Source organism: Periplaneta americana, chromosome 3 (genome assembly GCF_040183065.1).
Source record: "Periplaneta americana isolate PAMFEO1 chromosome 3, P.americana_PAMFEO1_priV1, whole genome shotgun sequence".
In the NCBI taxonomy this organism is placed as follows: Eukaryota; Metazoa; Arthropoda; class Insecta; order Blattodea; family Blattidae; genus Periplaneta; species Periplaneta americana.
The window spans coordinates 154,645,248-154,671,741 of NC_091119.1; the positions used below are offsets into that span (position 1 = coordinate 154,645,248).

The following is a 26,494-nucleotide window of genomic DNA, read 5'->3' on the forward strand; positions in this document are numbered from 1 at the left end:
TTCAAAATGTTGGCAGTTCACTGTGCAGTGATGAAGCGTTTCCCACATAACTCTTAAACTTCTTAACTTTTTGAAGTTCTCTCTCTTTTATTTTATTGTTGAAACTCATATTTACAATATCATGCTCTTTCAACTACATTCCTTAATAAATAATATTTTTTTTATTTTGTGTTAGAAGAAAATACTGATATCTGACCATTTTTAAAATGAATTTATTTTTTATAAAACAATCTATCAAAGGTAGAGAAGTGATCTTGCATCATATTGTAGATATGACATGCATAAATACATATTAAAAAATTAATCACAGAATGTTGGATAGTTTTTGAGTTATGTGGGAAACGCTTCATCACTGTGTAGTGAACTAAATTTGGGGGGGGGGGGAAGTAAATAATTTTTAACCCCTTAAATTAATACAAGTGATTGATTTTTCACAAATTTATATAATAGTTGTTTACAATACAAGTGTTTTTTTTTTTCAGAGGAGGACTTGAAGGCTTGCAGCGCTTAGTCTATAGGGATAATTGCTTTAAATCCATATGACCGTTTTTTTTTTTTGTAAGTAGCGTTATTTATATCATCATTCTATCAATTCAACCACACAACATTCAGTTTCAACGAATTCGCGACAAAACCCTCGAACTCTCCTTCGTCCCCCCGGCCACTCCCCCTCGGGTTCTGCAGCCTCCTCAAAACGACGGCATATATAAATGACGGTACTACATTCTGCTGCATCCTATACTGTCCTAAAGACCGTGTTTCTGTAGGTATCGTGACTCACAATTTGGTGTCATCTATTAATTCAGCTACATATCCAGTTCCGACGGAGTCCGCTACGAAAGCCTCTCCGTCCCCCTGGAACTTCTGCAGCTTCTTCAGATCATATGTAAGCAAGTCACTGTATTACATCCTGCTGCATCCTCGATCGACATGAGTCCGAGGTCCAACGCCGGAAGTTATTCAGCAATATTGTGCTCCAATTAGTTGATGGGAAAAAAACCTTTGAAAAAAACCCAATCAGGTAACCTGTTCCAACCAGGATTTACACAGAGACACGTTAAACGTTACTCCACAACTGTAGAAATACAAGTGTTAAAAATGGCATTTTATTTTGCGAGTAGGGAAGTTTGCGAAATGAGGACGCAGGCCGAGTGGAACAAATCCTACAACAAAACAAAATTATTAACGTGCGTGTCGTACACTACTAGTATTTTTTATACAGTCGTTCATCCGTGCTAGTATAGACACATTTCCGCGACTTTCTCTCTATATTCTCTCTAATTCTAATACTCAAACCTTATCACAATAAAAGCAAGCAGTGTGTAGTTCAGTGGTAGAGTATTGAACTGCAAACCGTGAGTCCCCTGTTCAAGCCCGTGTGCGTCGTATTTTTTCGTATAATTATTCGATTCAATTCTCAATTGTTTCATATAGGCTACCACAGTTATCAAAAAATTAATTCTTGAAGCAATTTACGAGTATTTAATTTGTGTACGTTTCATAACCAAAAACAATTTTTCTTCAAAGTAGGCCTGACATTGTTTCAACCGCTTTATTGATCGGTTGCGATTGTATTAACTTTCTATACTTACGCATGTATTGTGCACGCGTCCAAGTCAAAACACAACTGAAAACATTTTTTAATACACTGCAAATATACTGCAATCTGTTTTTAATATAGTGTGAATAATAATAAACTCTTTCAAGTAGATTATGTATGCAGAGAGTAACAAAAATATGCACTACATCAGAACTTAAGGGGAAACGTTCCTCACATCCATAGAATGGAAATATGTTATATGAATATAGGTCCAGAAACTCATTATGTCCAGCGCTGTGGAGTAACGGTTAGCACATCTGACCGTGAAACGAGCGGGCCCGGGTTCAAATCCTGGTTGGGACAAGTTACCTGATTGAGGTTTTTTCCGGGATTTTCCCTCAACCCATTAAGCGCACATGCTGGGTAAATTTCGGCGCTGGACCCTGGACTTAGCTCGCTAGTATTATCACCTCTATCTCACTCAGAAGCTAGATAACCATAGCGGTTGATAAGAGCGTCGTAAAATAATCAACTAAAAAAACTCATTATTTCCTTGTTAGAACTCTTTTTCTACTTTATTTAGTCGTATGATGTGAAAGCTAGTTTGTTTTGTGTGAAGTGTCGCCAGAACTGTTGTGTGTAAGTGCACAACCACCCCAGACCACAACAGTCGGGCGCATTATTTTCTTGTTAGGGCTCGTTTTCTTCAGGTCTGTCACTTAAAATTGGAGACAAGTGACAGAGCAGTAGAAAACGAGACCCAGCAAGAAAATAATACTTCTGTTCTGATATGGGGTTGTTTGCACTTGCACGTGACAGTTCAAGAGGCAGTCCACACAAAAGAACCTATCTTGTGCATCATACAATGTAAACAAAGCAGAAAACGTGCTCTAACAAGGAAATAGTAAGTTTCCGGACCTATATTCATATAGCATACAATATTTCTATCCTATAGATGTGAGAAACACTTCCCCAAAGTTTTGATATATCGTTTTGTTACACCCTATATATGCGGACTCCCCTTCTGTCATTTTATCGGACATGACGTAAGTATTTCCAAGGCAATGTCAGTATAATTTCCGTTCCATAAAATCCTTTCATTTCTTCTATTACTGTAAGTCGAATACAGACGTTACACGTAAAATATGCTACATTGTGTTTAAAAAATATTTCTCTACTAAAATTATTACATTTCATATGCATCATTTCCGACTAAATTCATTCACACATACTGAATGTAACAAAAACCGTCCAACAGTTGAGAAGAAATCGCTGTACACAGACTGAGGCGCAAGTCCAGTCAGTTTTCTGGTACCAGGGGTGCTGAAATCATGTAAATACATGAAAATCTCCTAATAATTTCCCTATTGCATCACAATAATTGCTCAGTTTATCTCCATACTTCGTAAAATCAGAAAGTAGAACCATGCTATAAACATTTTTTTTAATTATGGTTTATTTAACGACGCTCGTAATTCCCGAGGTTATATTAGCGTCGTCGATGTGCCGGAACTTTGTTCCGCAGAAGTTCTTTTACATGCCAGTAAATCTACTGACATGCGCCTGTAGCATTTAAGCATACTTAAACGCCATTGACCTGGTCAGAGATCGAACCCGCAACCTCGAGCACAGAAGGCCAGCGCCATACCGACTACGCTACGCTATATGCTTAAATAAATATGCCATTTAATGATGTAAGTATTAAATATATATAATATATGAGAAAGTTCAGTATTTTGTAAATGTGTTCACTAGTGTGAATACCCTTTGTTATAATGTGTATCATGCTGCCTTTCAAAAGTGTTACAACATGTGAAAGGTGAGACAGAAAATTCAAACGGGAAGGTTATGTTCATGAAGAGTAAAAGTGACTTTGATCACTGAAACCACACCATGGAAACACAAAGAGGAATTACAGAGGTGAGTGGTCATCTTGATGCTACAGCTGATTTACTCACAAAGAAAGGGCAAAGGACTGTATGAGCAATTTTGAAGATACTGTAATTGACATCTCCCTATAAACTAATTAATACCCGCTTTCATAAAACTCCGGCTTTTACTGTCTTTTCGCGCTGCAAGTGTAATAATGACATTACGCAAACAAATGACTATGATTATGATGGTTGTTCAAATAAACTTAACAGTAACCAAGACTGGAGAATACACCAGCTACATGTAATGAAAGAACTATATTATGTTGAGCAACATTTATGATTTTAACATCTAATATTTATGCATGTAAAAGAAACTATAACCTAATCGTCATCATAATATTATTGTCCTCTGTTATTATGAAATTTATTATCATGTAAATGTATTACATCCACTACTTGTTTTTAACTACATGGCAAAAAGCTTCATATATATTAAACATTAAGATGTAAATGCAAATTTGTTTTCACGTCTCTGTTTATAGTGTTCTGGGTGATGTTGTGGTCTGAGGCTAGCGGGTTCAAATCCGACCGAGGCAGTAGTGAGATTTAGCTTTGAATACTACAGTCTTCTGCAGCTATGTTTTAAAATATAAAATGTTGATTCTTCGTATATTTATATTCAAGTGTTTTCGTATTGTTACGTAGAGTTGCGGTGGAATAATGGAGACGTAATGGAACACAAAAATTCGAAGTGATCCGTAAATTATAAAAAAGAAAAAAGAACTGAAGTTTTTGTAATTTCTGAACTATAAAAGACACATAAATTATTTTTTGCATACTAGTTCTGGCATTACATGGTACATAAATGCAAAATTTCAAAGCTGTAGTGTAATGATTATTAGCTTATTGATTCATATTAATTTTATGTTAATAATTTGATACCTATGTAATTCCTGTCTTGTGCTACAATTTCACAAATTTTTTAATAATTATTTTTCTTAAGGTAGCTTATGGCATGGTAAAACATAACTGGCATTTAGTTTGCTCACGCTCTAATTAAGTTTTTAATTAAAAATGATTAAATTTAATCATTTCAAATTAAAAAAAATCATGCATATTAGGGAATTAAAATTTGTTAGTCCTAATAATACTTCACACTACACAAATTTGAATGTCAATTATCAAATATTGGAATACACTGAAAAGGAGAAAAAATTTCACAGCAATACGTCAATAAATGTGGGAGTAGATAGATTTTTGAAGAAGTGAATGTGTAGAAAAAAAATTAAACCGAGAAAATAGACATCAAAGTTTAAATACATTCTACATAAATCCTGAAACTCTGCTATCAGTTGGACACATATGTACTATCTGAAACGGACTCTGTCTCAATGTGCAAACAATCACTTAGAAAAGTGAGGTAAACCACAGTAATTTTGAAATAAAGAGAGGAGAAACCTTGCAGAGGGAATAGGCGTCATCGTGATATTTAAATAGGTAGCGCACGACTTTAAAAATGACGGCAGAAACACCTTGTTGGAAGAGGAATATGCATATGAAAATTGGTGAAATGATTCAAAACAATATTTAGAATTTTTTAATGTAAAAATAAAAAAATCGCATTTTTAGGCCATATATTTTTTCAATTCGGCTTCCCCTTAATACTGAAACTACATTATACAATAACTGCATCGTGAATTTATTGCAGAAACCCCTTAAGTCCATTTGAGTAAATTTCTCAGAAGACAAAAAAAATGATTATATTCAAAATTACTACTTTTTTATTATTAAAGCATAATAGTATGTAGTGTTTGACATACATGAACTTGAATGTTTATCTTTCGTATTCTCTGGAAAAAATCTGAATTGCTTAGACATGTGGGGTTTATGCAATTTATGACTAGTAACAATTATTTCATTCCTTTAAAATGATGTCTACTTGAAGGAGGAGAAGAACAATTTGTGTTACTTTCTATATCACTTTCCATGCATATTTCAGCCAAGAAAGTGAAAAAAGGGTAAAAATATACTTCTTCTTCTTCTTCTTCTTCTTCTTCTTCATCTATCCCTTATGCCTTGCAGCGTCGGGTCCTCCACCCATTTCTTATATCTCTCCCGGTTCAATGCCAATCTTCTTATTTCCCGGATTTCCTTCCCTCTTCTCCTCACCACATCATTAACGTACTGTTCCCAGTTAAAATATAAAACAATGGAAAATTATATTATAGGTATCGTATATTTAATTCCCCAAATTCCTTTAAACCAATAAAAAAAAAACAAAGGAAAGTAAACTGAACATTTCTTTAGTTTCTAAAAAAAATTACACATGTCCTGGACTTGTGATTCTGCAATTCATTAAGTTATTGCCGCAGTAAAATGTACACCTAGCACTGGATGTGTGAGGTTTCTGAAATTCACGATTCAATTAAGTCTAAACACAAGGAAGATCTAAAATTACCTATTACACAGAGTGTTCCACATTCACGCAAACGGACCGCATTCTGGATGAAAATGACGATGTAAATGTCAATGACAAAATTTCGTCCGAAGAGTTTTTAAGTACACAATGTGGCAATACTGTAATTTGAAAATAGACTAAATGTTACACTTGTGATAGTAGCTCAAGCTAACTAAACGTCCATAGTTCAAACTACCTCCCTCGTTTATTTTATTTTCATTACCTTTCTACAATATAGGAATTATTTCTGTACTACAGAATATTATTACTCCTTCATAACTTCGTAATAAATCATCGTTTATTCATTACTTAACATTTTTTGCTTGTTAGTTACAATGATAAATGCAGTAAACATTAATTAAATTACAGGAGAATTTTAAGACATGAATAACATCATGCAGGGTTTCAGAGCTAGTACTGGTAATGCTCCACAGAGCAGAGGTAACTTACTAAAGTGGGAGAGAATGAAATCTTTTCGCCCTGTGATTGTCAATGAATTAACAGGCAGGGATTGGACAGGCGTATGATATATATATATATATATATATATATATATATATATTAGTTGGTTATTTAACGACGTTGTATCAACTACGAGGTTATTTAGCGTCGATGAGATTGGTGATAGCGAAATGGTATTTGGAGAGAGGAGGCCGAGAATTCGCCAAAGATTACTTGGCATTTACCTTACGGTTGGGGAAAACCTCGGAAAAAACCAAGCAGGAATCGAACCCGCGCCCGAGCGCAACTTCAGACGGCAGGCAAGCGCCTTAACCGAATGAGCCACGCCGGTGGCTGCGTATGATATACGGCTGCATATTGTCACTCATAGCTTTTCCGATATGTGGCCGTCGTGGACCCACACAGAAGCCACAATTCTCTTCTCCACACTAGAAACTCTCGTATTCACCTCGCCATCTTGCACTCTTGGAATGGCTGGGAATTTCCTTGTGTTTCAGTTTCCCTCAAGTACGCCAGATGTCTCCCACCATAATCACACCTCGAAATACGTTTACCATTGTCATACTAATAACACCGACATAATGTTCATGCACAGATTTGTTTTGCAGGAAAAATGAACAGGTGCACTGGGATTTTTCGCCCTCCCTGTACAATTATTACGCTGTCTGGAGCTCTCTCATTCAGAGAAGAGGTTCTTTTACGTTCCATACGTTTATTACCCTTGAAAATCTATAGTCACCGGCTGAGTCTGAATTTGCAGACTTTACATTTGTCAGTGAGCACTGTACCCACTCGACCACAGAGGACGACCAAGAGCAATTTTATAAAGATAATAAGAACTGTTTAACGACTTGCAATGCGAGAAGGGAGATAGCAGATGAGCAGCGTTGTAATCTAAATTACTTTCAGGAACATGGAAAACATTCACAGAAGAGTATGGACGTGGCAGTTAATTCCTCCAAGGGTAACTGTAAAAGCGACTTTCACTGAGTCAGGATCTAATAGCATTTCAATGCGGTGACTAATGCCCATCCGTAACGACGTCATAACTCGGGCAAGTTGCCAACTCCGAGCGAAGGTAAGCACATCGAATCTCGATGCCATCTATTTTGAATTTGCAAAGAATAGTCTTATTCGACACTAGCCAATTTCAACACCAATAACTCTGACGCAAGTCTACTTTTCTATTACAGGACATGCAGAGACAGTACTACTGTAAAGTAAGAGTACGCCCGAACTGACAAATACGCATTTTCAACATATCTGATTTAAAGCGGACTGTTCGCATCTCATTCCGTGAACCAGTATATCTGCAAATGAATGAATCAATGAATCACTTTATAAATTAATGAATAAATAAAAATAAATAAATGATAGTTTCTTTTAATCCCTAGTAAAATGTGGCACACGAAATTTGAGTCATTCAAAATCTGTTCTAATTTTCAGACAGAAAATTAACACTAGATATAAAGTTACACCGTCTATTTTTATCGGTTATCCAACGGTGTGTATCAATTGTGCGTTTACCTAGAGTCGATGGCTTATCTGACTTCGCCTTACAATTGAAAAAATCTCGGAAAAACCCAACAACGTAATTAGCCCAGACGAGATTCGAACCAACGCCCTAGACGGGTTCGGAACACAGGTCTCGCTCGCTAACCCTAGATCACACCAGTGGATCGGTCCTCTTATTTCCAAACACATTTATATCAGAGTAATAATTGAGGTCTATAGGCTCTTTTTCGGGAGAATGTTTAGTTCGATTCTCAGTTTTAAAATCTACTTTCTTACATAGTTTCGTTCCAGCATCTTGTAAACAGAGGGCAGGGTAGCAAATTGAATGAACCCATGCACCCCTGCGTAGTTGTGGAATTTAGCGAACGAACATCAGTGATGATCCTCAAAGTGAGTGAGAATCATCCAGTAAGTGCACTAAAGTGTAAACTGCGCTTTAAAGATAAACTTTGAAGTGAGTGTGAATCCATTCTAGATTAATACTAAATAACCTGTAATCTGTATTCTGTACCCAACAGGTATTCTTGATTTTTTCATATCCGTTACAATTTATGACGTAACTATGAGATTATATGTAAGAATATAATTTTACTACCTACAATGATTATGAACTTGTAAACCTCTGTAATGTGCGCTGTTCAAAGCTGATATTTAATTTCTGCTATAATATAATCATATTGAAAGTATTTTGATAAAATAAACTTGTTCTCTGGAAAAAGGGCCTATAAAAAGCTCCAATAAAATATGTACAGTATATATTTATGCCATTATTAAAGTTGGAATGCACTATTTAACAAAAACTTGTATATAAATATTATTGTAACAGTATGCAAATTGTTATTTTGATAAAAGTGCATTCAAATCGCAATTACATAAAAATAAATCTTTCAATCATTGTTTTGTCGAAACATTACTTTTTTCCGGCTGAAGACTCAATTGTGATACTCCCAAGTCAACTTCACTACGATTAAATCTGAGAAAATTGGTGCTGGAACTAAAAGGCTCTGAAAATTTCAATAATCAAAGACAGATTTGATATAAATTGTATGCATGATTATAACTGACGAAAAGAACAAAAATAACTAATAAATATTTGTTGGTGAAGGCGGCGGCGGCGGCGGTGGCAGTAACAGTAGCAGTTGCAGTAGTATAAAAAATACCATCCTTTCCCTCCTCCGGGAAGCCTGTATAAAAGCTCGCCAGCGAATTCTGTTATTAGCCAACGCCTTGATCTCATTCCAGCTTTTTCCCCATTTGTTCTGCTTGAATGCTAACTGTATGTCCTTAGGATGCGTTCTTACTACGCAACTCAATTAACTGCTAACATATAGAATACATTAGTCTAAAGCAAAAGTTTTCATGAACAAAACTTCAGGATCTAAAACATTATAGACACAAAATTAAGATAATGTTAGCCGTTTATGACTTTAGCAGGATAAGACTTAGCCTATATTATTATATCCATTTTTAGCAGATTTTCTTTCTTTCGCTCTTAAAAAAGGTTAGCAGATGTTTTACAGAAACAGCAGTTCGTGTAGCTCTTAGAACCCAGAATGTCCTTTACAGAATTCGTTTGTTGTAATTTTCTGTGAAGTAACAGTTACATAACTTAGACTATTAGATAACAGTGACACAACTAAGGAAAAATTACGATTCTCAAATGTTCACATGCGACAGTTCAAACCAAGGTTAGACAATATATAGTAAGTGAAACACAAACCGGCTTTTAGAATGAGGCAGGTCTGTCTGCACTGATAATTCGGAATGATTTAAAGTTCGTTGAAGGCACCAATTCACCGATATGCTATGTATTCTATAGGTCCTATGTTTAGTAAAAGACGTCGAATTATTCAGAATAAAATTTAGCAGGATTCTTGAGTTGTAATAATTTCGAGACTCTGGTTCCTATATCCTCTACAATCTCAACATACCATTCACACGTCATTACCGTAGGCTACCAGCATGGTAGGGATAATGAACGGGAATCGTGCTCCGAGCTCTGTTCGCTCGGCGTGGGTTCGAATGCCGCTTGGAGTTATTACTTGCGTTTTTTTCTTAGACGTTTCCCAACTGTAAGGCGAGTAACAGTTAATCGCACTAATGAATGATGGAACTCTTCTCGCTAGAGTACCATCTCATATCAGCAATTCCATCGACGCTAGACAATCCAGCAGTTGGTACGGCATCGTTAAATAACATATTAAAAACAAAGGCAATGAGTAACAGAAATTAGTGTTTGTCATGTGTGTTTTTTATTATTTTTTTAATTGGCTACCGGTATTTAATGACTCTGTATCAACTACTAGGCTATTTGAGTAGTTTAATATCAAAGACGGACATCTGTCGTCTCCATAGTTTTGATCTAGAGGCACTTTTTTGTTTCACAGTGTTCTTTGTAGTATTTTAAAACAATTTATTTTTATAAATTGTAGTGTTAGCATTTATATATAGTTTCACCATAACTGAAAAAAGCATGAAAAAATGTATAAGAATTCACATTATCTAGATTTCATCTGAAGGTCAGATGTCCGCTTTTGATATTAAGCTACTCATTTAGTATCGATGGAATTTGTGATAGCAAGCTAGTATTTGGAGAAATGAGACATAAATTACGTGACAATCGCCTTGAGGTTGAAGACAACCTCAAAAAATCTCAATCAAGTAATCACGCCAAGCGAGAATCGAACCCACGGCCGAGTGCAACTCTATATCAGTAGGCAAACGCGATTGCCGACTAAGCTACATTGGTAGCCATCTCTGTATTGTATTACACTGTGAGAAAACGATCGATCTATCAATATGATTTTAAGCAAACATTTATTACTCATTTCCCTATGAACCTAACTGCACATAGTATGACTTTCGTACTGTACATCATTGCAGTTGTCTTTCTTCAATAAAAAAAAAAGTTATACATCTATCTTTACAGTGAGTATGTGACCCAGGAAATAGAGATGTGCAAATGTGGTTAATGAGTGTTATTGTACATATCATGAGATGAGCAAATTCCGGCAACTACGCTGTGTGGGTGTACCGAGGAAATGGGTCATTTTTATTGCGGACACATTGTTCATACTACAATGACGTATCAATTCCGCTTTACAATGCACATGTTCTACAAAATACGAGTACAACTTCAATATGTGAATACCACACATCTCTTTTTATAATATGAAACGGTATTATTATTATTATCATTATTATTATTATTATTATTATTATTATTATTATTATTATTATTATCATCATCATCATCATCATTATTACAAAACTGGCAAAGTGCATTCTACCCGGAAGCACAGACGAAGCACAATAGAATTCATTTTGACAAATATTTTCACAATAGACCGGATATTACAACAGAGGATTCGATGTCACAATTATAAGATGTATCTTCCCCCTTAAGGCAACAAAAATCCTACTTAACATGTATTTTTAAATGTATGAAGACACAACGGAAAGGGAAAAATGTCTATCTAACCGTAAGGTGCGGTTTATGTCAGTTGGTAGACATAGAAGTGATGAAGCATTTTGAAGTCCTTGTGCGGGAATAAAGTTGGAGACCCACAACTGTTCTGAAAACTGTACAGTGAATTATTTGATAAACTTCGAGCACACGCTTCAAAAATTTGAACTGCAGCATAAAGATGTTATGCTAAAAATACACTGCTTAGTTTTGTGATGCCTTTGGCTTGGAGTTAGCTATCAAATAGGTGAATCTCCCCACCAAGCTTAATTAATATTGATCAAGTGGAACAAAAGATATTGGGAGCAAGAAAATGAGGAGGCTTTCCCTGTAGATGCCTAGATGCCTGTCTTGCAACACTTCATTCCTTTTGCTGTGGCTAATGCATTTATATTCTACAGCGTACGGAGTTACTTCCGCTGGCATACTTGCTTTAGAATCAATTTAATTCCAGTCTCTTCTGCAAGCGTCCATGCACGATAACTGTGTCTTCCTATCTAATCAAAAATTAGTTTTAAAAAAGTGTGATGTAAATCATCAAGATCAGTAAGTAGGTCTGTCCTAGTCTCATCTAGAAATCTTAACACGATGAAGCTGGATGCAATTCCGGTTGAGGTCTGAATTGGTAAAAACATATATATTTCGACCACACATTTCCCTACCTTCTAAATCGCTGGCAGTCTACGCGTTAAGCCACATGGTGTGGAAATAATGATTAGTAACTTTGTATCCCGTAATATTTAAAGGTTCATGCTTCCCCTACAATGCCTATTAAATTTATTCTAAAATATCTGTTATATATTTAATCATTTAAGTAGCATTGAATAAATGTGTATTTATGTGTATCTAATGCCTACCCACTTGACTTGCGTGATTCGGGTTCCGAATACTGCGGATAGATGGCAGAACTGTGACCCATTTTCAAATTGCACACCACTTCGGCGGGCCACGTTATGCATGATGTGTATCTGTGACGAGTGATCTCGTGTACTAGGGTAATATGTGTAAGTGTACTGTAGGGAATGGGTGAGGATGATGATGGTGAGGAAGGGAGAAGGGAAAACCCGGCGCCGACACGTAGCCTACTCCTGTCGAATGGCACCAAGGGGGCCGCGCCGGCTTAACGTCCCCATCCAACGGACGAATCATTAAACAGTAACATATGTATTCTCTTCATATGCACTGCGGAGAGATTTGGGATTTAACCCAGGCATACTGATTAGAAAAAGTAGGAATTTTACATGAAAATTTCTGACCCCACCGGGAATCGAACCCGGAACGGCTAGTCTAGAGGCAGACGCGCTACCATAGAGCTAACTCGACGGACTTGATTAAATGTCTTACGGTGTAAATTATAGTTACAACAGGTCTGGCATTATTAATATATACTGAGCTTTCATGAGATTTGTAGTCGGAACTGGACTCAAAAGCCCTGCTCATATCTCCTGTGATCTCTCATTATTCAGCTATTCTGTTTCCGTAAATTCTCAAAACGTGCCAAAACCAATTACTTCTGTATTTTTTCGATTTTGCCAGTGCCTATAAAATTGTCTTATATTTCTTCTGGTCCAAATGTATATATATATCCTGTTCGTATTATGAAAAACAGTTTTCAATCTGTTATCTTTATGAGAGTACAGACTACATTTCCATAGGGCCTATTGTTTAGTCCTACAATTTGCTCATTTTTATTCTGATCAAAATATGTGTAGCCTGTTCTTTACTCAAAATGCCATTTCAACTATTGTCAGCCTGTTCCTGCCTTTCCAGGAATTGATCACAGCGAGATTAGGCACAGGATTCGCCATGAGATTACCTAACATTCGCCATATAGTTTGATAAAATCTCGGAAAACCCCAAATAGATAATCGGCCCAAACGGACTCGAACCCACGCCCGAAAGCAGCTCCGAGTCATGAGTTGCGTTGGTTGCCCATCATTGTATCTGATCAACGTAACCTTGGTTATAGAGGTTCGCGAAATAAATCTCTAGATAGTAAACATTTATTATAGTTAAGTCGGAACTGCATTTTTATACAGACATTTTCATCACCAAAGTTTTTCTCTCACTCTTTCACTATTTTCTCTCAATCTGCGTCTTTCCATGGATAATAAGCAAGCTGGTTGCCTATATGCACATAAGAAGATCATGAATCTATAAGCACTGTGGTTATGACAATAAGTTTGTGTTGCTATCATTTTAGTGATGAGATGAGTCAAGAAATGTATAGAAAGAAGATCTCAGTATAAGTTACTCAAATGTTTATCACTTTTTTGATACTGTAAAAATAAAGCTGAAACGAATAATATCTGACACTATTTTAATAGGAAATAGAAGTAATATAACTGTACAGATTGAAGGGGCAATAGAATATATTAAAATACATAAAAAACCTACTATGCGTTTTGTAATTAAGTGTATGGTTAATTAGAAAATTAGGCTAAAAGTCTGCGAAGTTTGGCAACAGTGTATCGCCGGCTCACCTACGAATATACACGAACTCGGTCTGAATAGCAGCATTCCGTCCCTTAGTCACTGCAGTAGGGTTGCCAGACTTCCTAATAACAGGAAATAACGATACATGTTAATCTTTTTATTTAATTTGCAAGAAAAGCGTCCATTTAATTGAAAAACTGTAAAGGGATAAATCATGCCTCATCAGTTTCTCTAATAATAAAAGTAAAAATCAAAATCATACGGATAGCACTTACCGAGTAAAACAGTGTTAACATCTAGATAAAAAATATTTCTTTCTGAGAAAAGTATTCATTTGGGACTTATATCGTATTAGAATTTTTTGTTGTATTATATCCAAGAAATAAACTGTTAAAATCTACATAGTTAACGGTATATTAATTCTACACTGTATAATACGCATTCATGAGTGGATGAATTTCGAGAAAGTGAAAGACGAGCCTTTATACTTCGATATTTAGGCTAGTGATACGAAAGATATTCGACAATCTAAAATTTTCAGTATAAGCTTACTTACATAAAAGTAGTAAGTAAAATAATTGTAACTGAAAAAAACATTTATTCTAGCAAGGGAATAATTTAATTTACATACTTGAAGTCTGCTACTTTTTAGTCCTATTTTTTAAATTAATTTCAAAAATTATTTCAAGCATTTTTTTTTTAATCTATAGAGATAACTGGTATGTTTACAAAACGTCCATTGGTTTGTCACATGCAAAACTGCGTTTATCTTTTTCAAGTACTCTTTGTACCCCAAACCTCGCAATTCCTACAGCTCTTTATAATATATGGCAATAAATCTTTCTGAAGTTTCGCGGCCTGAACTTCAGTTTCGCTGTCACACTCAGTAACAAAATAGACCTCGTGTACGCTCCGCATAATCAATAATGCCATCAGTATCGAGAATACTGACGCTTGACATTCGATTTCCTCATCAGTCATCAGTATGAATTTTCCATATTGTCAATCCATCAGCATGGTCCATACATGTCGATATTACTCGTACATCATTATGCAGAACACTCCAAGTGTTACTGATCGATAAGTTCGATTAGCATCGATGAGTTTCTTCTACGGTTTTTAGAATGGTTCGCAATAGGTTCTTTGACGATGTCATCAATGGAGTTTATCAGTGATTTAAAAACATGACCAAATGGTATATGTAAAAAAAAAGAGGGGGGGAGTCACCAATCAGGTTGATCCGGCATTGTTTTCCCGTCAGCAAAGCGCTACGCTGCTCTTAATAACTTACTTTAGTCTACTGATGCACTTACTTTAATTAGTTATTAAAAATAATCAAGTGATACTCGCCATTACATCAGATGATCAAAGTGTTTACCTTCTGCTATTAAACATGCGTCAATCCTGTTGAAAATATTGCGCGAAACTGCGTGAAGTTCATTTTATAATCGCTACCCTAGATCGATCGTCAAGTTTTTTCCCTGTGTCTCGTAGGCCTATACTTTTTGTCTATAATAATGCAATGTGTCGCATTTTTCACTAACTTAAAAATTGTTTCTATTGATGGAAAGTGTGTCCCGGGATAGTTACCATATTTCCTATTTCAGAATTTGTAAGAATATTTTTTTCATATAACTGTCATAAATGAATATTCTTTTTTTCTAAATTATACCTAAGTCTTATTATATTACACACAAATCACTCACACAGCAATAAACATGTCAACTAGCACCATACTCAACTGAATGGGTACGAAACCGGTTATACAATTCGATCAGTTTCAGCTGTTTCCGAACAATCTAATCGGCGGACATCCGATTTAAACAAAACAGAAGTTTACAAGAAATTATCTTAACATAATGAAACAGTTTATGTACCGCTATCAAAATAGAATAAAATAGTTTATCACGACTTTCTTTAAAAGAACCGACCATTAATCCTGCGAAGTATACTTTTAGTGAAAAAACTACTTTTGGACTTTTTTTTTTTCAGAATACTTCGATTCTCCTTGTTAATTTCATTCCACCACTGTTCATACACCTGCAGTGGACTAGCAATATATCCTCAAAATTACACAACTGAACCAAACGTGGTCGTGCTTTACGAAATAAGTCACATTTATTTCTAAACATTATTCTACTGAAGAGAAGTTTAACTCATGGACATCTGAAAATTATGTAGTGAACCGCATATGGCCCGCAGACCGAGTGGAGTATCATTGCTTTGTTCAATAATTTCGGTTAGTCACCAGCAATGAATGAAATTTAATCATGTCTTTACTAAGAAAAATATGTACTATCGATAACGGTATTTTATTTTCATTAAAACTGTTGAAATACAAAACAAGGTTTACCCTTACCATACCCTTTTAGATGACAAAGCTCAACAGTTCAAGAAATACTCTGATTTTTCTAGCATACGAGAAATTCCCATTTTTTGTTGTGTTCATTTTCGTCGAACATTATTTTTCCAGCATGTGTATTTCTCACTGCACCTACATTTTTATTCACAGAAAAGCAAACGTCAAAGTTTTCCCCGTACTTGTACACTGTATTACCAGTCTTAAGCTTTATGGTCACGAGTAAATTCTTTTAACTTGACGTTCATACCTCTTTCAATTTAATAGGCCTACATGAAGTGCTGTAACAATATCTATTATAGATAATTTTATGCATTTGATAGCAATTCACTTGTCAAAAATATTAAAACAAATCCGTCTTGTTTCTGTTATCAGTTCGGCAACATTGTCGCAGCTCAGCTGTATTGATTAGAGTTCGCAGAGTTGCCAGATGGCCAAAACTAGGCCAGCAGTATTCCAGGGACCTTGTTTACTGGATGGGCCATATTTTGGAATAAGGAAGTATGCACTAAGTTCTATACTGAGAAGAACGACATTGTGTTGTAACCAACACTAACAACTGCGTGTGTTATATAATAAATGACGGCATTTGCTTCTAAGTGAGAAGGACGGAGGAATTGAAACTTCACGCTCTGCATTATTCCTAGGACAATGTTAGGTCTGTTACGCTTGTTCTCAAAGAAAACAAAGCCTTATTCAAAGGCTGTATAGGACGCTTGCTGCAACTTCGGTGTTTCTCTTATCAAGCCTCGAATGCTTGTAGTTGTACCGACTACAACGGAGGGCAGCGGGCGCCACGCAACCTAAAAAATAGCCTACTTGTTAGCGTCAACACTCTGATAACACTTATGAATTGTTTTTATTTTGCGCATTGACAATCCGTGTAATAGGAAATGTGTTCAGTTAATGAAAGTAAGAAAATTAACAGTGTCATTATTTTTAAATAATAATGCAAATGTAATTAATTTATATTTTACAACAAAGAAATATCTACATTTGAACGCTCCTTTTCTAACAATGTTATTACTGGTAAGAACCTAATAATACACATGAAGTTATGTAAACAGTTACCCTCATCCCCAAGCTCGCATTTTGATGTTAATTTTTGTTAGTAGGCCTATACAACGCTCGTTGCATATTACGAACTATGTTCACTGTTCTACAATTAATTACATTTTATACGTTACTTTCAGTCATTTTGGATTCGGTTTTTAGGTCAAACTTTCTGCCACTATTTAGTTGTTTCTAGTCATTTATTTCATTTGTGGTTCTTTTACTTGCTTTAAGCTGTTCAGTTATTTACCTCAACCAGGTTAACTTGCCCCGACCGGGATTCGAACCCGGGCCATCCGGTTTCGCGGCCAGACGCGCTAACCGTTATTCCACAGGTGTGGACCCCGTAAGTATTGTTATTATTTATCTGTATGTAATGCCAAGCATGTGCTGACTTTCCTAGTTACGCATAAAATAGGCTATTGTCCTCGCGTCTGTTTCGTATGCATGTCGAAGACTAGGCCCACTGAATAATATTTACTTACTTACAAATGGCTTTTGGAGAACCCGGAGGTTTATTGCCGCCCTCACATAAGCTCGTCATCAGACCCTAGCCTGAGCAAGATTAATCCAATCCCATCTCCCTCAAACCTATTTTAATATTAGCCTCCCATCTACATTTCGGCCTCCCCAAAGATCTTTTTCCCTCAGATCTTCCAACTAACACTCTATATGTATTTCTAGATTAATAAGTGCTACATGTCCTGCCCATCTCAAAAGTTTGAATTTAATCTTCCTAATTATGTTAGATGAAGAATACAATGTGTGCAGTTCTGCGTTGCGTTAACTTTCTCCTATAACTTCATCCCTCTTAGCCCCAAATATTTTTCTAAGCACCTTATTTTCGAACAGCCTTAACCTCTGTTTCTCGCTCAAAGTGAGAGTACAAGTTTCGCAACCATACAGAACAACCGGTAATATAACTGTTTTATAAATTCTTTCAGTTTTTTTTTTTAAGGCAGACTAGATGACAAAAGCTTATCAACCGAATAATAGCAGGCATTTCCCATATTTATTCTGCGTTTAATTTCCCCTCAAGTGTAATTTATAATTGTTATCCAAGATATTTGAAATTGTTCACTTCTTTAAAGGATAAATTCTGCCGCCACGGTGGTCTGGTGACTAGAGCGTTGGCTTTATAATCCTTATGGACCCGGCTCCGATCCCCGCTGTACCGCCGATTATAACTTGTGTTGGACAAGCCCCTGGTCCAGGTAACACTGGGGTATTCTTCGGGAAGCTCCGGTTCCTCTGTGGCATCCCAACAAATCTCCATAACCATCTCATTTCATCGCGGGTGTAGCGTAGACCAGCCTTCTATGACGCACCCTGGGCAATGACTCTGTCAATAAATTATTGGTCTACATAACTGATTTCACACTACTGGTGAATGACGTCAGTCAAGTACCCGTCATTAGTTAAAAAAAAGGATAAATTTCAAATTTTTACCTTTCATTTCGTACTACGTTCTGTTTTTTTTTTACTTGGTTATTTAACGACGCTGTATCAACTGTGAGATTATTTACATTCGATAGGTTTGGTGAGAGCGAGATGAGGGTGAGGATTCGTCATAGATTAGCTAACATTTGCCTTACGGTTGAGGAAAACCTCGGAAAAAACCTAACCAGGTAATCAGCCTAAGTGGGAATAGAACCCGCGCCCGAACACAACTCCGGATCGGCAGGCAAGCGTCTTAGGCGACTGAGCTACGCCGGTGGTACTATGTTCTGGTCACGAGACATAATCATATACTTTGTCTTTTCGGAATTTACTTTCAAACCTATCACATTACTTGCTTCTAGTAAAATTCCCGTGTTTTCCCTAATATTGTAGTTGTGGTTTTTCTCCTAACATATTCACGTCATCTACATAAACAAGCATCTGAAGTAACCCGTTCAATTCCAAACTCTTGTTTTCCTGGTCTTAACTGGTGGCATATTATTATAGAGAAAAGTTAAAAAAGTAAAGGTGATAGTGCATCTCCTTGCTTATCCCGCAGTGAATTGGAAAAGCATCAGACAGAAACTGGCCTATACGGACTCTGCTGTATGTTTCACCGAGACAAATTTTAAATAATCTAAGTAGCTTCTTGGGAATACCAAATTCAATAAGAATATTATATAAAACTTATCTCTTAGCAGAGTCATATGCCTTTTTGAAGTCTATGAATAATCGATGTACTGTGTCATATTTCCATTTTCCACTGAATGATATTATTTTTTTAATATATTGCAATCCCCCAACAGCTTATAATAAACTCTTGTAAGTCGTTATGTATACAGTAGTGTGTGTGTGTGTGTGTGTGTGTGTGTGTGTGTGTGTGGACTCCTCTTGTGTATAAGAATGGACGGATTCGTTCTCACTGTCATTTTATCAGATATGACGGAAACATTTCCAAGGCAACGAAAGTGCACCCTAACTTCAGTTACACAAAATCCTTTCATTTTTTTTTTATTAGTGAGCTGTAGGTGGAATACTGACATTACGCGTAAAAAAATCTTTTATCTATGTGCCTCTTTATAATGATAAATGGATACCTCTCACGTAGATATTAATTAGTAGGCCACAATTTTATATTTGGTACATTAACCATTTACCGGTTCACTGTAGCGTCGTGGTCCAAGGTATCGTGCTTAGGGCTCGTGTTACGAAATGCGCGTTGGTTCGAGTCCTCATGGTGAAAGTTTTTTCTCATAAAATTTCGGCCAGTGTATGGGACCGATGTACACCGAGCATCGTGGAGAATTTGGAGAGATACGATAGGTTGCGAAATTCGGTAATGAAAACTAGCTATAACGGCTGAGAGATTCATCGTACTAATCACATGATACCTCCGTTCTCGTTGGATGATCGTTCACCTCTGCTAACGCATGTAGATGAGGCGAACAGCCGGCTGGTCGGCCTTGGCCCTTCATGGGCTGTCATTCAATGGATGATGATGATGATCATCATCATCATCATCATCATCATCATCATCATCATTATTATTATTATTATTATTATTATTATTATTATTATTATTATTATTATTTAACCACTTATCGACACCTCATCTCTATATAAGTTTTGTGGTTAAAAAGAGGTTAAACAAAGAAATGCACGTGAACAGTATATTCCTTTGTGAGCAGTACGGAATTGCATTTATTGACAGTCAATATCACTTCAAATTTAGGGTCAATGTCCTCAGTGATCTCCATTACAATAGTAAGGATTCAATAAAGTCAGAAAGCTAAATATGAACGGTGACAAATGCGCAAGTCGGGAAATTGTACCTACGTATTATTATAAGCAAGTGACTTACTGCGCATCCGGAATCGATACAATACTCGCAAACGTCATGCCACAAAAGAATTCATTGTGACTTACTGCAAGGCCACAGTGAAGACGTGACAGTATGGTCTTTAGAATTGCAGATAAGCATGAGGTCATGTTATGCAGCCGGTATAGTTCTTTTACGCGGAAGTAAGAGAGTCTTGCACTCTACTGCAGTTTAACTACGAAGTACAGTATCTGATACAGTTGTGGCAGTCTACACGAGTCAAGATAATATGTGTTTCGTATATAATAACATCTATTCTTTAACGCTAAGCTCTTTTAGAGTAATAGATCATTGTATTATGCTTATTTAGTGTTATTATTTCTTCACATCAAACTCTATTTATCATATAACGTGTAGAATAAAACATTTTTGTCAATGTAAATGCTAGAGTAAAAGTAGTTCGTATAAAAATACTTTTAAAAGTGTGTTTTGTACAAAATATTTAAACTACGCTATTTTTTTTTATTTTAGTAGTTTATTTTACGACGCTTTATCAACATCTTAGGTTATTTAGCGTCTAAATGAGATGGTGATAATGCCGGTGAAATGAATCCGGGATCCAACACCGAAAGTTACCCAGCATTTGCTCATATTGGGTTGAGGGAAAACCCTGGAAAAAACCTCAACCAGATAACTTGCCCTAACCGTGAATCGAACATCTGGTTTCGCGGCCAGACGCGCTAACCGTTACTCCACAGATGTGGGCACTATGATATTAACATTACAGCTTTAATCAACAATAAATAGCCTATGTTTATAAATTACAATTTATTGAATATGCATTGTGAAATAATCATTCTTGTAAGTGATTCGGTGCTTGACAAAGAACTCATATCGTAGCATAATTAGTTAATTACATAACTTATTAATATTTACAAGATGGTAAGTGACTCGAAGCTTTACAAAGAAACTAGTAGTAAAAACAATCTTACCCATTAATATTTATAATGAGTGATAAGTGATTCGATACTTGACAAAGAAACTCGTAACAGAATATTATTTTCAATTGGTTATTTAACAACACTATCACCAATTTCATCGACGCTAAATAACCTAGTAGTTGATACAGCGTCGTTAAATAACCAACTAAAATTAAAAAAAAACATCATAACAAGCATAAGATACTATAAATGAATCAACCATAACCTGAAAATCCACGTTTTGGCGCTTAAGTTCTTTTTGTCTTCTGACGGAAGTTAGGCCTACTGTGTGTCATCCATGAAATAATTTCTCTCGTTACACAAGCGCTTCATGTATGACAACCACTCCATTTTAATACATGGAAATAAGTCTAATTATGCTAAATCACCGTAACTCGGAATCCTCTCCCCCTCCCCCGAGAATCAAGAACTGGACTGCTCGTTATTTTCTCCAACCACAAAAATTCGTATGATTGCTTCCCTTCTGACATTCAAAAATATTCTTCTTTAAAATTGTTGATAATGCGCCGTTAAATACTCGATCATAGCTTTACTTCATGCAGAGCCTAAAAAGCTCACACGAGCGTGGATAACTAAATTAAGTTAGCCACCCTAACAGAGAGGTATCTGTCCGCTCTTGTGCATCCCTCTATGAAGTGCACTTCACTTTCTACGCACATGACCATGGCAAGTAGTTCGATCTTACAAAGCTAGCACACGCCAATTCCCACTAGAACACTTTATAATAAAGGATGATAGTATTTCTCAATAGAACTTTATTCTCTTCTCGTTTTATTACTTTTACACGTTACACTGCATGTAAACTTATTCACTAATTCATAGACATTTCGCTAGCCCGTACTACGAGCGTGCTAAACTAGCCCCGGCTATCGACTGGTTACTTGTACAGGATTCATATCATATCATATCATATCATATCATATCATATCATATCATATCATATCATATCATATCATATCATATCATATCGCTAACACTGGTTTATGAATACGAAAAACGTTAGTTCGCTGATCATCCACCAGAAGCCCGCGCTAAGAATGTCTATGAATACGGCCCTAAGGGATTTCATTTTAGATCTGGTTCTAATTGGAATAATGAATTAAGTACTAACACTGACATCATTTTTTAAGGTCTAGCATTTTAATTCCAGTATTTCACATTATGTCGAGCAGACTTGCTCGTAACTTGGGATTACTGACTTTACTGGCATTATCAGTGAATATGTTGGCACCTTAATGGGATATATTATACTGTCCGCCCAACAAATAGAGAGACCCAATAAGGAGTGTAACTACAAGTTTCCTTTCTTCCCGTCTCCATTTACATAACAGCAGCTTCAGTCAACTTCGTCCACTCCTGCATACCAACAGAACTTGGGTCTATACAAAGTTAGGCAGTTTGTCTAACAATTCAAGAAGCAATAACGTTTTCGGCGATTTGAGAGGGCGAAGCGGACGTTGTGAATAGGTTGTAAAAAGCGGTGGAGGGATAATAAATCCCAGCAGTGGAAGATAGTACTTAAAAGCTATGGTGCTACCACAGTCACGAAGCTTGAGTTTATGAGGGTACTAGGAACAATAGACTGTGCAGGTACTATTTCGCATTGTCTGTAATGAGGCGATAGTAGCGATCCTAGTGGTTAGCAACTATCTATGGATGCATATTTACTACGTATTGACCTTCGTGACTGTATATACTAGACTGTGGTGCTACCACAGGACTCACGAACGGTTGAACAGACTGAAGAACGGATATCACTTTGGGTATAAGTTATTCCAGACAGCTTTGCACTACAGTATGGAATGACAAGTATATAATTCTGTGATTATACGATAAATTTTAAATTAAGTGTTTTTAATATTTATGATAAATACATATGTTGAGCAACTAATCGAATCGTAATATGTCCATCTCCGGTACAAAATGAGTTTTATGTGGTTTGCTATAGTTTTCTGCCTCCTCTACAAGTCTGCACTATCAAAATACTTCAATTCGGAATATTATATCCCCTTGGAAAACTAGTCACAATAGTAACATCCACAACGAACTGCGATTTGTCCATCACTGAAAACGAATCGAATCGCAATGTATCCAAGGTGTTAATATTGCTGCTTTTCAACTGTTGGTACAATTGAAAATGCAAGATTATTTTACTCACATCTTATTGTATTACATCAATGTCAATCTATATGTACGTGTAACAATTTGTATAGTTGTACATAAACATAATCATGTAACTAGCTGTGCATTTAGGGTACAAATGTTCCATAGGTCTTTCTTTTCCGGAAATGGAAATATTGCCTTGACGACGAGTTTGTTCTCCTTTCCACTGTAACTTCCTATTTCTATGAGTAGCTGATTTGATGCGTTGATGACGTCACACATGGCTTGTCGTACCCTGCATAGGTACGAAGTTCTTAGCTCTGCTGATCACACACGGCCAATGTAGACTCGTATGTATAGCAAATCCTGCGTGAGCAAAACCTAACAGCTAACAGCCGGAAAGAGGGGAATGATGGAGGAGGACTACCTCAAACGCTAACGCACGGCATAGGACTCGGAAATTAAATAAAGCCTAATCCCGCGGAAAATATGGGTGAGCATAAGCTTACACTAACCGCTCAGGTAGCGAGACCCCTGCGCTCTGATCTTGTCAACCCGCAAAAACGGATGAACGAAATGATGTAATGAGCTGTACCGTAAAGGACACACACGCCAAGCCAGGAACTGAGCCAAGTTGCAAATAAAACAAACATGTCATTCTGCAAGGCAGTACACCGGCGTGTCAGACTGGCGCCCGTTCATTATTAAAACAATAAACGGTGCAATGTAATATACACACACTTTGTTACACCATTCTTATGTTAAGTCTGCAGCACATAATGGAGACTTAATTAATATTTACAAAGTATTTACTGAAAGAAGCAAAGGAGTCTCTTAAAATTTACTTTTTATAAATTTGTCTTTAATAAAATACTGTATCAAATTTGTCAAGATGTAATTTTATTTAAAAACAATCTACTTAATACAAATAACTGTCCTAAAAATAATTAGTCCTCTTAATTAAAAATTTTGAGAACATAACGCATTCTTCTTAAAGCGCTATATCATCAGCATCTTAGATGTTTTGGCCGCCTTTCATCGAACCAGCACTAGACACTCTCACACTCTCTGATTGTGTGGTCAACACGATGCACGGCCACCGCAAAGACGTCATAGATCAGGGGCAAGCACAAGACAAAGGACAAACACTCAGCCCCAAAGAATGGAGATAAAGCTCCGTCTACTTTGAGAATCGAACTACGAGCCGCTTGGTGCAAAGCGCAAGTCATATTCACTGAGCCACGAAGGCAAATACACAACGCATTGCATTACATTAGGCCTATGGAAAGTCAATTCTTGCGTAAAAACATCTACCGGATAGAAAAAAGGCATAGTAGAGACATAGACCTATAATATGAGGAACATCTGAAAACATGTATTTAAGTCTTAGACTAGAAATTGATTTCTAAGAATCCTATCTAAACACATCGTATATAGAGAAAGCAGTGCTAACGGCACTGTCAAAGAAAGCCAATAAATAAATAACACCTGTGGGGACTTTTGGCACTGACAACGCAGCTCACCTACTGTCTGTTAGTTGAGCAGTTTACTACTAGAGGGCAGGTGCTCGGCTTAGCTCTGTCCCTGAAGAGTCTGTTCAATTTCCTCGAGTGCAGCTGGGTGTTCGAAGAAGCTACGGCACTGCACACGTTCAACTGGAGATATGTTACGTTTGGTTAAACCTGTTCCGATGCCCATTTTCTTTTCCATCTTCCTCTGTTTTACCTATTGAATAATTTTTCTTGGCCAGAACTGGTAGTCTTTGGCCTGGTATTCTTTCTAGATGTTCACTCCATTTCATTCTACTTTTTTTTTCAATTAATTTTTGACCATTCAACTCCTTACGTATATCTATATTTTCTTATCTAGTCTTGTTTATCCTGAAGTTCTTCTCAGGAATTTCATTTTCCCTGCTTGAATTTTCTTCTCATCTATATATATATATATATATATATATAAATATATACACATCCATGTTTCGCTGCTATATACATCAATTTTGGGATTGCCAATGTTTAAAAAACATTGTGTTAATGGGTGATGGGTGATTTTTACACTAATAATTACAGAAAAATATAATATACGAAATACAACAGAAAAAAAAGAGGAAATTCGATTGTCACTTTCAAGACTTACAAAAGTATTAGAACGTACCGTAGCCTACGTAAAATGGTGTGTTCGTATGTCGTATAATTTCATAAGAATGACAGAAAACCAGCTGGCCACAGCAATGGCCAATCACCGCGTACTAGTCATATCTGCACCTTGCCTCTTATTTACTTCGAAACGGATTTTAGCCAAAAATATTTCCCATATATTCATTAAACATACTACAAGCGTGAAATAACGTTTGCAGTTGCTGGAATTATTAAATAAAAGAGGAAATAATATATAATAAAACGACTTACATTCCCGCTCTGTTTGTATTTGTGAATTTCATATCCTGCAATAGAGATGCGACCACCAGACCATCGAAACAAAAGTAATAAATCAGCGTAAAATTAAATGTATGAAACGAAATGAAAGTCCAGTATTTTATTTTTGAAGTAGGGATATTTGCATATGAATTAAGGGTATTTAATTACTTTGTTACATAGTTGACGCAGTTATGGCCGAATGACTAATATACCAGCAGCTTTCATAATCGAGAATACGGTTAAAATTAAAACAAGTCAAAACGGAAATTGCGTCGATAGGAATCACGATTTTCATACAGCGATCAGCGACGTAAAGAAATCGGAGCTTAATGAAAGGGACGGGAGTCCTCAGCTTTGATTGTCAAGAGTTGAATAATTTGGTTTTGCAATACTTAATTTTATCCAGGATAACAGAGAGGGTTTGGAATTGAACGGGTTACATCAGTTGCTTGTCTATGCAGATGACATGAATATGTTAGGAGAGACTCCACAAACGATTAGGGAAAATACGAGAATTTTACTTGAAGCAAGTAAAGAGGCAGGTTTGGAAG

General features: G+C 36.3%; 1 protein-coding gene across 2 annotated transcripts in view; it reads right to left on the reverse strand.

The window, feature by feature from the left end:
- Window positions 1–26,494, reverse strand: part of Utx (Utx histone demethylase) — a 235,512-nt gene that overhangs the window by 193,475 nt on the left and 15,543 nt on the right. The window contains exon 5 of one of the 2 annotated variants that reach the window (XM_069821997.1): window positions 13,799–13,873. The exons of the other annotated variant lie outside the window; for it this stretch is intronic. Coding sequence (XP_069678098.1) covers window positions 13,799–13,873 — 75 coding nt within the window. The remainder of the gene's footprint in view (window positions 1–13,798; window positions 13,874–26,494) is intronic. 2 annotated transcript variants of the gene reach the window in all.